The 14,801-nt window shown below is 39.4% G+C and overlaps 2 protein-coding genes across 2 annotated transcripts in view; both read left to right on the top strand.

Moving 5' to 3' along the window:
- The window catches only part of LOC107747782 (uncharacterized), a 6,391-nt gene extending 5,101 nt beyond the window's left edge, over nucleotides 1-1,290 (top strand). Inside the window, exons 2-3 of the mRNA XM_016562370.1 lie at nucleotides 10-244; nucleotides 882-1,290. Of these exons, the coding sequence (XP_016417856.1) occupies nucleotides 10-244; nucleotides 882-1,249 (603 nt within the window). The 3' untranslated portion in view covers nucleotides 1,250-1,290. The remainder of the gene's footprint in view (nucleotides 1-9; nucleotides 245-881) is intronic.
- Nucleotides 1,291-9,193: 7,903 nt separating this feature from the next.
- Nucleotides 9,194-11,673, top strand: LOC107747781 (sterile alpha motif domain-containing protein 9-like). Its single transcript, XM_016562369.1, has 3 exons — nucleotides 9,194-9,369; nucleotides 9,487-11,459; nucleotides 11,558-11,673. The coding sequence occupies exons 1-3, from the start codon at nucleotides 9,194-9,196 to the stop codon at nucleotides 11,593-11,595; spliced, it is 2,187 nt and encodes a 728-aa protein (XP_016417855.1). The 3' UTR covers nucleotides 11,596-11,673.
- The last annotated feature ends 3,128 nt before the right edge of the window (nucleotides 11,674-14,801 follow it).

Raw genomic sequence — 14,801 nt, 5'->3', positions numbered from 1 at the left:
CGCTATCAGAAGTCCACCGAGCTGCTGATCCGCAAACTGCCTTTCCAGCGTCTGGTGCGAGAAATCGCTCAGGACTTCAAGACGGACCTGCGCTTCCAGAGCTCCGCTGTCATGGCCCTGCAGGAGGCCAGCGAGGCTTATTTGGTCGGTCTGTTTGAGGACACCAACCTGTGCGCCATCCACGCCAAGAGAGTCACCATCATGCCCAAAGACATCCAGCTGGCCCGCCGCATCCGCGGAGAGCGCGCTTAAACCCGCCGCTGCAGCAGCCGCAGTACACCCCAAAGGCTCTTTTAAGAGCCACCACAGTCACACTGAACGAGAGTTTCCACTGTAACGCTGAATATAAATCAAAATAACATGGCACTCAAATGTTTAATGAGTTGTTTTCGGTCTACGTTTTAAGAATCCCTAGTTGCAATTACTTCAAGGAAGGTTACGCACATGCAAAAACATAACATAACGTGGATGTGCAGTGACACACTTCTGTAGGCAAATAAATGGCCATCTAATACGCATGTGTATATATTACAGCCAAATGTAATTATATATGAGGTTAATATTAAGTATTATACATTTTCAAGTTTAAAGTGAGTCATAAATGTCTGTTGACATGTTTAATGTGAAAATACAAGTAATTTCGTTATAATAGGTTTTTATTTAAAAAAGCACTGATAGCACTGATTTAATGTTTGATAGGACATCTGTAGCTCTCCGTTTACTTTGGTGCCTCTAGATGATGATGATGATGATGATGATGATGATATGTAAGTCGATTAAACCTCATTGTCTCCTGCTCTAACTAGCGGGGGAGGGGTGCGCCATGTGACGCGCGCTGGTTTCACTTAGGTCCTGTAAGCAAATGTAAAAGGCCTCCCTAGAGCTCTTGTCTCTTATTCGTGTTCGTTGCTTGACTGAAGCAAGAAGTATCTGTAGCATGTCTGGAAGAGGCAAAGGCGGTAAAGGACTCGGGAAAGGAGGCGCTAAGCGGCACCGTAAAGTGCTGCGGGATAACATCCAGGGAATCACCAAACCCGCTATTCGTCGTCTGGCGCGCCGCGGCGGCGTCAAGCGCATCTCCGGTCTGATCTACGAGGAGACCCGCGGTGTGCTGAAGGTGTTCCTGGAGAACGTGATCCGCGACGCCGTCACCTACACCGAGCACGCCAAGAGAAAGACCGTCACCGCCATGGACGTGGTGTACGCGCTGAAGCGACAGGGACGCACCTTGTACGGTTTCGGAGGATAAACGTCTTTAAACACAAACCCAACGGCTCTTTTAAGAGCCATCCACACTCTCACATAAAGAGACAATGTTGAAGTAATGTATAGACTTGTGCTGTAGTTAAAAATAAAATGTGAAAAAAAAAATCGCATGAGAATGAATCCCTATTTAAAACTGAATCTAGATAAATGCACCGAAAATATAAGTACGTTCTTGTTCTGAACCGAATAATGATTATTTTTTCTCTCCGTCTTGTGTTGTGACTCGTTCGTTTGTGCTGTAGAAGCTTCTGTCACTAAAACAAATTTTTCGTATGTATAAACGTACCTGACAAATATCTTATTTTGATTCTGATTCTCAAAATTGGAGCTCGTATAATGTTATATATTACTGTCAGAGGCGCACACAATGAGAGCGTGTTTATTGTTTGTCTTACATGGCATTTTTATTTGCTTGTTTAGCATTTAAATTGAATTGAAGTGATTTATACAATAAAGAGAAGACAATCAGATGGCAAAGATACTTTAGTTTGAGCAGAAGAGAGATTAGCAGGACAGCAGAGGAGAATAGTGTCTAATCGTTAAAGCTCTCCTTTCTCCAGATTCTCTCAATGGGTTTACTAGAGGTTTTTAAAAATTACACTATGATATTGATCCTGAGTGATATTTGAGACGGATTTGTTTTCTTATGTAGTTATTCTATCTATTTAATTTATTATCCACGTCTTATCACTGTCGTTCCCTTTGTGCTTTTGTCATCAAAACAAATGTATCGTGTGTATAAACACCTGGCAATAAAGATCTTTCTCATTCTGACTTTTGTTCTGATTCTCAAATTTAGAGCTCGCATAATGTTATATATTGCTGTCAGAGGCGCACTCAATGAGTTTTTTTTTTTTCTTACATGACATTTTTGTTTTGTTTAGCCTTCCTTTGAATTAAAGTGGTTTATGAAATTAAGAGAAAACAATCTTAAATAAGTTTGAGCAGTTAAATTGGCAGAACAACAAGAGAATAAAATGTGTGTAGGTATTGCTGTCCTTTCTCCAAATGAGCTCAGTGGGTTTATGTTTTTTTATATATATGTATATATATATATATATATATGTGTGTGTGTGTGTCTGTGTGTGTGTGTGTGTATCTGTGTGTGTGTGTGTGTGTGTATCTCTGTGTGTGTATCTCTGTGTGTGTGTGTGTGTGTCCGGCGCAGGTTCTGGAGAAGACAGTGACGTTCTCAGCATCAACGCAGACATTGACGACAGTGACATTGAGGGTCATAAAGCGGTCGAAGCTGAAGAAGCGGCACTCGGAGATGAAGCTCTGCCTCCCAGCGCCGAGCCCAAAGTGGAGCTTCAGCACGACATCGACAGAAGCGTGAGTGAAATTCTGGCTCCGACGTCTGGCTCTGAGCCCGAAGATCTGAGGGAAGCGTCGCCGGAAAAAGCAGCCGCTGAAGAAAGGGCTCCAGCGAAGCAGCCGTCGACTCAGCAGCTGGAGTTACTGGAGCTGGAGATGAGAGCCAGAGCCATCAAAGCACTCATGAAAGCCAGCCAGATCCAGAAACACACTCACTGCTGACGCTCAGACTCACAGTGTGCTGCCAGATCCAGAAACACACTCACTGCTGACGCTCAGACTCACAGTGTGCTGCCAGATCCAGAAACACACTCACTGCTGACGCTCAGACTCACAGTGTGCTGCCAGATCCAGAAACACACTCACTGCTGACGCTCAGACTCACAGTGTGCTGAAGAGGGTCTGTGGACATGTGGCTCAAAACTCCAGAATCACTGGAACAATGTCTCTCTGTTTGTCCTGAACCACACTGTTAGCTCCTAAAAGTTTAACAAGCGGTCGCTGTGGATCCAGAATATGGTTGATGTTGATATAATAAACTGATTGAAGTTTATTCATTTATTTATTTTTTGAAGCGAAGAAAAATTGCCATTTAGGATGATCGGGATTATGTCTATGGGCAATATGGCCAAAATCTCATATCACAGTTTACGCCATTTAATATCACCCTAAATTTATGTATATAGAGTGACATGGATAAATATACTCTTCATTCTGGACGCGGCTGTAAAACATTGGTCCGTCTCACAACAAAACCAAACAAACAAACAGCCGACTCTATCATAAGCGTTCTTATTTTGCATATCATTTAGTTCTCATTAAAGTCCAGATATAATTATATTTATAGCAATAGCCAACAATACATTTTTTTTAATACAAATTCTTATGATGTTTGATGAGAGAGAGCTTTAATTTCCAGAGGAATGAAGATAAACCTGTCCATGAGTCAAAGGCACTGCAGAATTCATCTAAACAACAATCTGAATATTCAGCTGCCTGAGATTCTTGGAGAGTTTGCTGGCATTATTGATACAGATTTCACTTCTTCGAATCAGGTGCGCGGTTAACTTTCATTTTACAGGAAAGAAAAGTAAACTGGTTGTCCTTTGCTTTGAACGGACATATTCAAAATGTCTGTTCATCTGACTACATTTTACAAAGCAAAGAGTCAAATATAGTCCCAACAAGGCCTGTAATAGTGTGGGGCAGTTTGACTGGAAATGGAAATAGATTTTGTTGAACTGAAAACAAATGCACACACATACAATAACTCCTTTACTAAGGATGCTGATGTCTGTTATCATCATAACTAGATTCTAGCAGAATATTGTATATTAATCTGCTGCATGCAGAGCAGGAACTATTGTGACCTAACTTTCGTTTTCAGAGAAATTAAATTGCTTTTGTGAGTATTGCTTTCTGGAAAAACCTCCTCGACTGCTTTCCAGTAAATGCCACTACTACATTTTAACATATTTGTGTGTGTTTGCTTGATACTAACTGTGTTTTATAAATGTATCAAATTGACAAATGTATTGATGTGTTTCAGATGAATGACAAATTGTTTAAAGAGCAAAGATAAATATTAGTTTATCTTTCATTTCATTACACACACAGATACAGATACAGACACAGACACACACACACAGACACACACACACACACACACACACACACACACACAGACAGATACAGACACAGACACACAGACACAGACACACACACACACACACACACCTATATGACTTCAGGTGCAACAGGTTTGTGACACAAAGGTGGTGGCATATAAAGGTTGGCCTCATCTGCTGTTGAACACCGAACAGCTGACTGGCTTCAGAACGGTAAGATAATTCATGCCTTTCACTACTTTCTGTAAAGTATATTTGATGTTTGTCTTATTTAACACAAAAATGGCTTTAAATGGTATTTTGGGCATAATTGCTCAGCCAAATTTGTGATTAATTTGTGAATAAATCGATTAATTGGTCACCACATCATTTAGGCTAAGTAATTTAATTGAAAAGTGGAATCGTTTGACAGTATATATATATAATTTTAATTGTTTGACTAATATAGCCCTATAGCTCAATATACATGCATGAGTATATTATGTACTATATGTATTTTAACGCCGTTATCGCACTGGCCCCGCCCCCAGACTTCTACGTCATCTCACTTTTCATACAGCTGTTGACAAACATGATGCAGGACAACAACTCACTGCCTGATGTAGCCTATATAAAATACATGTATATGCCCTTAATATTTAATATACTGGGGGGAAAAAAAAAAGTTTTTGTATCATATTTATATCATATGTTAAGTTATATCACATAAACAGGAGAACAACATTACACAAGTGCAAACAGTTCAGTTAATAGTACGTTAGTAGTGTGTTATATTTTAAATAGGCTACAATATTGTCTGTTTTTGCTAAATTTTGCCAACGAAAATATAAAGCCACGGAGCTGTACATCTCGCAGCAACACTCACCTGTGATTCATTTCTGAATGAATCCACGGTTTGAATGAATCTTGTGGATCAATGATTCAATGGACCGTTCATTAAGAGAGCCGTCTACTTCATTCCTGAATGAATCATCAGTTTGAACGAAACGAATCGAATGAATGACTCAATGACTTATTCATTAAGACATGTACTGCCACCTACTGGTAGTTTTAGTTTCTTATTTTCTTAGTATCATGTTATTAAAATGAATGAATGAATGAAATAAAGTCATAATTCACCAAAAAAATAAATAAAATATGTCATCATTTACTCACCCTCATGTCATTTCAAAGCTACTTTTTGCAATATCTACTTGATATTTTTTTTTTTTTCTAATTTAAAACAATAATGGCTGAAAGAAATATGAAAGAATCATAATCTGGCACAGACAAGAAACTAATTAACTAACACATTCAAACAATTAAAAAAGAAGAATCACATATCTGGCTCAAAATCAACAAGCACCTTACCCAAAGCACTAAAGATGTTTTCTTATGCGCTCTCTATATTCCTCCGTCTGAGTCTCCATACTATAATGCGGACATCTTTGAATCTCTCCACAGCCAAATTAACCACTTCACTCCGAGGGAAGTGTGTTAATGTGTGGGAATCAAAACGATCTAAATTACAGTTTACATTGTTAACCAAACTGTTTTCACCTCCCACCAGCGATGGCATCTAGAAATGGTATCTGTCCTCCTATTGGAAGGGGGGGAAAAAAATGAACACGAAAGTGGGAAAGGTTGCTAAGACTAATAATGAAGAAGGAATGTTTGCAGAACCGAAAGGTCATTCATTAGTTTAAAAAAAAAGGAAAAAAAAAAAAAAAAAACGATCATACATTCACAGCCCAGTAAGCTGAACAACATTGGAGAGAACATATTGCTAGGGTACCTGGGGTGGTTGCTAGGCTGTTTTTAGCATTACTAGCATGTTGTTAGCATGTTCTAGCATGATTAATATGTTACTAGCATGATGCTAGCATGATTAGCATGTTTCTAGCATGATTAGCATATTGTTAGCATGTTGCTAGCACAATTAGCATGTTACTAGCATGTTGTTATCATTATGATTAGCATTTTGCTAGCATGTTTAACATGGTTAACATGTTTCTAGCATGATTAGCAAATTATTAGCATGTTTCTAGCATGATTGCCATGTTACTAGCATGGTGTTAGCCTTTTGTTAGCATTATTAGCAAGTTGTTAGCATGTTTCGAGCATGATTAACATGTTACTAGCATGTTTCTAACATGATTAGCATGTTTCTAGCATGTTGTTAGCATTAGTGGCATGTTTACTAGCATGATGTTAACATTTTGTTAGCATGATTATCAAGTTACTAGCATGTTACTAGCATTTTGTTATCATTATGATTAGCATTTTGCTAGCATGTTTAACATGGTTAACATGTTTCTAGCATGATTAGCAAGTTATTAGCATGTTTCTAGCATGATTGCCATGTTACTAGCATGGTGTTAGCCTTTTGTTAGCATTATTAGCAAGTTGTTAGCATGTTTCGAGCATGATTAACATGTTACTAGCATGTTTCTAACATGATTAGCATGTTACTAGCATGTTGTTAGCATTAGTGGCATGTTTACTAGCATGATGTTAACATTTTGTTAGCATGATTATCAAGTTACTAGCATGTTTATAGCATAATTAACATGTTACTAGCATGTTGTTAACATGACTAGCCAGTTACTAGCATGTTGCTAGCATGATTCTAGCATTATTAGCATGTAAAATTATTCTAGCATGATTTGCATGTTACTAACAAGTTGCTATCATGTTTCTAGATTGATTAGCATGTTGTTAACATGGTGTTAACATTTTGTTAGCATGCTTAACAAGTTACTAGCATGTTGCTAGCATGATTCTAGCATGATTAGCGTTACTAACATTATTTTAGCATGATTAACATGTTACTAGCATGGTGTTAGCATTTTGTTAGCATGATTAGCAAGTTACTATCATGTTGTTAGCATGTTTATAGCATGATTAGCAAGTTACTAGCATGTTGTTAACATGATTAGCAAGTTTCTAAGAGGAGATACACTATAAAATTTGGTCTCAGAAGAAGAAGTGTTTTTTTAACTTTAAACCGCATAAACACATTTCATTACACCAAATACACAAAATAATGTTCTTTTTAGCAACATCATATGACCCCTTTAAATAGGATTTCAGTAAGTTGGCTTTTTCAAGGCTTTTACAGATGGGCAAAACAGCACAGAAACATATGCGACAGTAATTGGCCATCCAAAAGTATGCTTACTTATCAACAACTTTCTAGGAAAGGTCTATCCTCACAGTGGAGATGGTGTCAATCTGGCTGTGGAGAACATTAATTATATATTTGATCATTTGGCCAATTTATCTAACCTCACAACCTCTAAGAAAATGCATAAAACCACACAAGAAAATTAAAAAATGGCTTGATTAATGCTGTAAAACAATGAGAAAAATGTCGTCACAATCGCAGATAACAACATCCAGGATTCATGTGCGGCAGAGTAAGATTAATTTAATTTACATTTAACCAGTTTAATATGGAGAGGCACTGAAATGTAAACCTTCGTTTATGTGTTTTTGACCTACACTACATTACGTGAGAACAAGTTAGCTCTTTAGGTTTGTACGTTAGCATCTCACTAACTTTAACGTTAGCTAGTTTTAGCCAGAGATACCTTGCTGAAGCACAAGATGACATTAACGTTCTGCTTGAGCAGATGAAAATGTTTAATTAATGAGAGTATGACAACCAGACAACGAATGTTTTCGTCTTCATTGGGATTGGGGTTGAACGCTTAGGAACATTTTGCTCCGTTTTGTTTGGGTTTAGGAAATGTAATGAAATAAATTATATCGCCCATCCTCTCAGGATACCTGGAATCAGTGTTACAAATACCCCAGGCACATCATTTAGCATAAACACCATCAAACCCATGAAAGATTCGGATCTCTCAATGTTTCTCTTTGGCACTGAAACCTAAAGATGTCCCCGCGCAACTGATACTCAACTGCTATTGGCTCATCTGCGTTCAAGGGGAGGGGCTTACCAATAGATCAATTGCACTGTATGGCAGTGAAGTTTGAGGTCCTCTCCTAAATCATGAGTTTGACAAATGGCACAAAAATCCAACTGAAGCCATGCATACAGAGATTTGTAAAAGCATCTTAGGGTACAGAGAAACACACCTAATAACACATGCAGGGCAGAACTAGGCCAATACAGTCTATTACTCCACATCAGATTTTGGATACATCTAACATTGAGTGACCCCAACTCTTATCATTTTTAGCCCTTAAAAACCATGACATGAATGCTGAAAAGAGCCCCCTCATTCAGCTGGTCCCGAGGCTCCACAAACAGACTAATCAGACTAAATATAGCTTTGATATTTGACTTTATAGGGGCGTATAACTGCATTTGTTGGCTCCATCACGCAGTGAGTTGTTGCCCTGCATAATGTTCATCACTAATCAACTGTATGAAATGATAACCTAGGTCTGGGACGGGACATGTGTGTTTAATGAGTAAAGAAAAAACAGAAAAAATAACACCATGTCAAGTGGTTTTTGTCTATTGTCTACTCTGTTCAGACATTATTTGTCTTTATTCTGGCATGATAATAATATCCCGTTCTTCTAGGTATCCTGATTTCGGTCTCTACAGTGGAATAAGGACGTGCAGGACTTTTGAGACACTTCTCACAAAAAAGATCTCAGTTCTGATTGGAAATAAATAAATAAGTAAACAAACAGGACTGAAGATGTGCCAGTTGCCCTCATCCAGTGAAACACTGATCTCAACTCCAACTAAACTTAGAGATTCACTGGCATGCCTCGACATTGTGTGGTCTGACATGTTTGAGTCTGAAGATTCAGCCATTAACTCTAAAGTATCTAAGAAGCATGAGACTGACTTCCTTAAAGGAGCCCCACCGAAGTGGCAGAATTGTTCTGCAAACTCACAATTTGTAGAACGGGATTGCTTTAAATATTTAAAACAGTTAGTAGAGGGAAAAAAAAGGAAAAAACGCCTGATCACTGAAGTTTCTTTAAAATACCAGCCTGGCAGCGGAGGCTCAACTCTCGCCATGCAGGTGCTTTGGCATTTCCGGAAAGATCTCAGATGTGCCAGAGTGATCGATTCAGATCTAGACACCGAACAGCTGGCGAAACAAGTGCTGGACCTTTTTCTGCTGTCTAATGAACAACATGCTGAACATGATCAGAAAACGGTGCTGCTGTTACTGGACACAAACGATGAGCTGTTAGTCAAGAGTATTCTCCGGAAAAAACTGAATAAAGAAATACATGAGAGGAGCATCAGCACAGACACTCCAGCTGTGATAATTTTTAATTGCAGCCCTGCAGTTTTTAATTGCAGCCCTGCAGACTCTGCTACCGTTGTTCGTTCAAAAGATGATGTGAAACTTTTAATGAAGCTCTCAACAGAGGAGAGGAAGAGGTTTGATCAGAAAAAGGAGGAGCTAAAAAAGAAATACAAAAAAATGTCACAGAAGTTTCTTGCCTTTAACATCATGCAGGGAGGTTTCCAGAAAGAAGATGCAGAGAAACTGATCACACAAGAAATGGTGAATCATATTGAAAAGGACACAAAGTCCAGCAGCACAAGACTTCTCAGTTTTTTGGCTTTGATAAACTCGTATGTCCCAGGTTCACACTTGTCAAAGCTTGTCTGTGAGGAATTCATAGATCCAACAAAACAGCCGTCCGATGAGAAAAACCCCAAACTGGAAACAATAATGAAGCCTTTCGAGGATCTCATAGTTATTTTCTCAGAAGGAGAACAAGAAGACCGATGCGTTCGTCTGGCTCATCCAATGATTGCTGATGCCTGTCTAAACATGTTCACTGAGCACAAACTGACCAGATCTGACATCGCTCTCGACTTCTTGAACAGCATGGTGAAAGGAAAGGAGAGCAATTATGGACAGATTTGCAAGAAGATATTCATCACAAGACTTGAGACAGGACAAGGAAAGGAGCTCAAAGGAAAGAAGAAGTTTTCCACACTGATTCTTGACATCATGCATGAAAGTGGAAATAATAATAACCAATGCATTCATTTGTTGGAGATGGCTGCAAATTTGTTCTCCACAGACCCTTATTATCTCCAAACACTTGCACGTTTTTATTACATTAAGGTAAAAGAGGACAACAAATATGAAATGGCAGAAACATGGGCAGAAGAGGCCATTAATCGAGATCCCAAAAAATCTGATATCAGGGACACATTGGGGCAAGTCCACAAACACCACCTGCAATCTAAAAAAAAAACCCTAGACGTTAAAGAGTGTTTGGCCATTACAAAGACCGCCATTGATGCATTCAAAGATGAAGAGAAAGCAGCTGAAGTCGAGTCAGAAGAAAACACCACATTCAATAACAGAGGCTGCTTTGGATTTCTCCAGGTTTGCAATGTCATTCATGAAATGCGTCCAAATCCAAAAAACCCTCTTGAACAAGAACACAGTGATTACATCAGCGGTCTCAGAGGTGATGTTGAGTCTAGATATGATTTCTTTGAATGGTATCTGGCATTCTCAAGACCAAGCCTCAATACAGAGGAACCAGACTACTTTCATGAAGATGTTGAGGAGTGCTACAAGAAATATTTTACACAGGGAGAGCAGACTGATGAAACGACCCTGAATGAGAAAAAGATGAAGTCTTTTGGGGGACTGCTTCATTTCCTAAAATCAGACACCAATGTGCTTAAAGAACATCAGAGTGCACTTAAACATCTACAATCTGACAATGAAACCCAAACCGTTCTCTACATTCTTGCCAACATCGTCTTGAGTCAGTCGGGTGAGCAGTGTGAACAAGCAGAAGATCTTCAGGCCAGGTTACAGAAACTTTGGCTGAGAGAAATACAAGACAGAAGCCCAGAGTTTTACCTCTTGATTCTTTTGCTCTTTTGGCCCGATGAAACACAGCCAGGAATCACAAACCCTCCAAACCTTGAAAAGTGTCTCAAAAAAATGCATCATTCATACAAGGAGAAGTATCAGAAATACCTCCGCCGTCGCTACCTGGTGCCTCTGTTCTTCTTTGGGAAAGGAACAGGTTTGCAGAGACTGGTTCATGCATTAAAACTAGATCAAATTGATCTGGAGCTCCTCACTGAAGGACATGGACATGCAGACGTCGAATGTCTTCAGCGTATCAACGGAGAGGTCAAGAATCAAGAAGTGTTTGCTGTTAGAGATGGCCAACAGATCCCAGTCACTCCTCACAATCCGTCCAGTGTGTGCAAACCAGGCCAGGTGTCTTTCTACCTGGGCTTCACCATCAGAGGACCAGTTGCCTACAACATCAGATATGAAGAGAACCGTAAGTACAGCAATACTTTATATTTCAGACTCATGACACACTGTCATATACGTCAAACATTTATCAGTAGTATTGAGTCAACTGTGTTTTCTTCTCAGTGACTCTGCAGAGATCACATGTGAACCGTGTGATTTAGTGCTCGAGCAGGTGACTGTGGGATGCAATGACTCTCCGAAACTCAAATGTCCTCAGACGGCTGATCCAGGACAAATGTTTACATGTCTTCTTAATATTTCTGTTTCTAAGCTCTGAAGAAAGGAAGGGGGGAGACAAGTTGATGATAATTATTAGTTATAAATAGAGTTCAGTCATGGTACATTGGTCACTTATTTTGAGAGAGAGAGAGAGAGAGAGAGACAAACCCTGTCAGTTGCCCTGACAGTCAACCTCCAAAAAACTAAAGTCATGATCTTCCAGAAACGCTCCAGATCTCAGGGACTAACACACACATTCACACTATCACACAGAACCATTGAAACCACAAAAACATACACTTACCTCGGCCTAAAAATTACTCCAACAGGTAACTTTACTTTGGCTGTGAATGAGCTCAAAGAGAAAGCTCAAAGGGCTTTCTATGCCATAAAAAGGTCAATTAAAATTGACATCCCGGGTTCCGGTTTAGCGTCTACCATGTGAAGTCGCAAGGTCGGGAGCTCTGCAAACTGATTGCTATATTTACTTTCCACATAAGTTACAACGCATTTTAACCTACTCGTCACAGCTGCTAAATTGTTTTGAGGGATATATCTGAACTTTACGCCTCAATGTCGAAGGCTCCGCGACAGAAAAAGACTGACTCAGCGAACTCTAACGGATCTGCAGAGTCAGCCAAAGATGAAGCTAGCATAACTGATGGTGCTACAATAATGGCAGCGATTAAGTCCTTGGAAGCTGGAATTCACCAAAAGTTTGACGCGCATGCAACCAAGTTCCGAAAAGAAATATCATCCTTGCGAGAAGAGATGCACAATTCACTAACGGCGGTAACTTCAGAAGTGAAAGCGCACGAGGAGAGACTAACTACTTGAACCGACTGTGGCCTCCTTACGGAACGAGATTGCGGCTCTTCAGGCCAAGTGCACAGATCTGGAATGTCGCTCTCGCAGAAGCAATTTGCATCTTGTGGGTATTCCCGAGGGTATGGAGGGCACACAGCCCACAAAATTCATTGCAGAAGCACTGCAAGAAATATTCAGCCTCCGTGAACCCCAGCTTCTTGCCCGAGCCCATCGTAAGCTGGCAGCGCAACCCGCGGAGGGTCAGCGGCCACGGGCGTTTGTCATATGCTTTCACCGATTTGACGTCAAGGAGGATATCCTTCGGAGGGCCATTCAAGCTAAACAGCTCAAATTTAAAGACAGAACTGTCTATATTTTCCCCGATTTCCCTCCCGAGATCGCAAAAAAGAGGGCAGCTTATTACGACGTGAAACGACTGCTGAGGTCCAGATCTGTCTGTCTCACACACACACAAACACACACACACTCAGCGCGCACAGTCTCTCTCACACACACACACACACACTCAGCGAGCACAGTCTGTCTCACACACACACACACACACAGCGAGCACAGTCTGTCTGTAGAGACGTGCCGGCGCAGACAAACCTGGCTCTCCCGTGAGGAGAGACTCTGCTCCCACTGCAGTCTGGGAGAGATAGAGACAGAGCTGCACTTCCTCACAGAATGCCCCAAATACCTAACCATCAGAGACCACTATTACCCCAAAATAAACAAAATATTTCCCCAATTTAATAATTGCACCCCAACTGAAAAACTCACCTTCATTCTTGGTGAAAAATCTGAGTGTGCAAATATAGCTGCAAGATTTATAGCAGCCTGCCGACTCCTGAGGCACAGCCACAGCCAAGAAACCAATATCCAGTAAATATACGGCTATCTCACACCAAACCAATACACGACTGTAGATAACGTTGAATCCAGTTATTCAGTTTATTAGTCAAACAAATACAGAAATAATCTTGTTATATAACCTTTACTATATCATATATATGTTTATATGTATCCATATGTTTTAATGTCATTCTTTCAATATTACTTGTTCATATGTTATTTCAATTGCTATATGTAATTCTTTCAATATTACTTGTTCAAATGTTATTTCAATTGCTATATTGTTCCAAATTACACTGTTGTATATGTTCTCTTTTCCTATGCATGCTTTGACAATGCAAAATGTGCTTTTGTCATGCCAATAAAGCTAATTAAATTGAATTGAATTGTGAGAGAGAGAGAGATAAATATAAAGATTTATGATTCTGGTGGTGGGTCTGTAAGTTCAAATTATTTTCAAGTGTTTTAACCACTTAATATTTAGTAATCTAGTGAAACAAAATGCTGTTTGACACTGGTTTTTATTTATATAATATACACACGAGATGCATTTGTTATCTGTTGTATGGCCGCATTTATTCCAGTAGAAGCCAGAGAGCTGATTATTAATTATGCACAGTATGCAACTTTGAGATGTATCTGTTATTGTTTGATGTGTGGCTACATTTATTTCAATAAAAAGCAACATTACAATTTCACTTGCTGTCACTCTGCATTCAGAATGTATCTTTAGCAAAGCAGTATACAACAAATCCAAACACAATTATGTCTCATCATCATTAGATTAGTGTTGTTCATAATCATAATCTTGTTCTGTGTTTAGTTGGACTTGCTGAAATCACAGACCAACGCAAACATTGTTCACCATTTATCTTGTTAGCCTAATGATGATGAATAAACTGAAATAAGTAACAATAAAGAAGATAATTAGCACTGAAACAAACACTGCCAGGTTGCCGGGTTAGGCTCATTTAATGAATTATATGATGTGAGAGTCTTCAAACACGACCAGCTTGTTCTATACGTCAAGGAAAATACTAATGTTCACGTTTATTAAAGCCACACAGAATCTTATCAGTAAAGCCGGTTCTGTAATCAGCGGTAAATCTCCATCACATGCGTGCTTTCACATTGAGCAGCATTAACTACACAGAGCCGTTGTTCACTGACGAGCTGTGCAAAACCACGTTCATATTCGCGTTATTTTTTGCGCAGCTCGTCAGTGAACAACGTGAAAGCACGCACGCATTTATCGTGCAGCCCTAGTAAAAACCTGTTAAATGGTTAACGGTAAATTCCCCTACTATATACGGTGAAAAACTGTATTGGACATTACATATATTGGACATTAATTTTACGGTAGTATACAGTTTTTGGAAGTGAAAAAGACCGTATAATTTACAGTGAATAACCGTAAAGTGACATTCCCAGAATTCCCTGCGTTACATTACAAATTTGATGTTTTTTTGTTGAAATAACGGTTTCT

This window comes from Sinocyclocheilus rhinocerous, unplaced genomic scaffold (genome assembly GCF_001515625.1).
Source record: "Sinocyclocheilus rhinocerous isolate Xijiao unplaced genomic scaffold, SAMN03320098_v1.1 scaffold9868, whole genome shotgun sequence".
NCBI lineage: Eukaryota > Metazoa > Chordata > Actinopteri > Cypriniformes > Cyprinidae > Sinocyclocheilus > Sinocyclocheilus rhinocerous.
This window is presented reverse-complemented; position numbering and strand designations above follow the sequence as displayed.

Bases quoted from the DNA above. Each gene is read 5' to 3' on its own strand.
- LOC107747781 (XM_016562369.1), top strand. From the start codon at position 9,194: ATGCAGGTGCTTTGGCATTTCCGGAAAGATCTCAGATGTGCCAGAGTG. The intron at 9,370-9,486 runs GTTAGTCAAGAG...TTTTAATTGCAG, and splicing joins CTGGACACAAACGATGAGCT to CCCTGCAGACTCTGCTACCG. The intron at 11,460-11,557 runs GTAAGTACAGCA...TTTTCTTCTCAG, and splicing joins CATCAGATATGAAGAGAACC to TGACTCTGCAGAGATCACAT.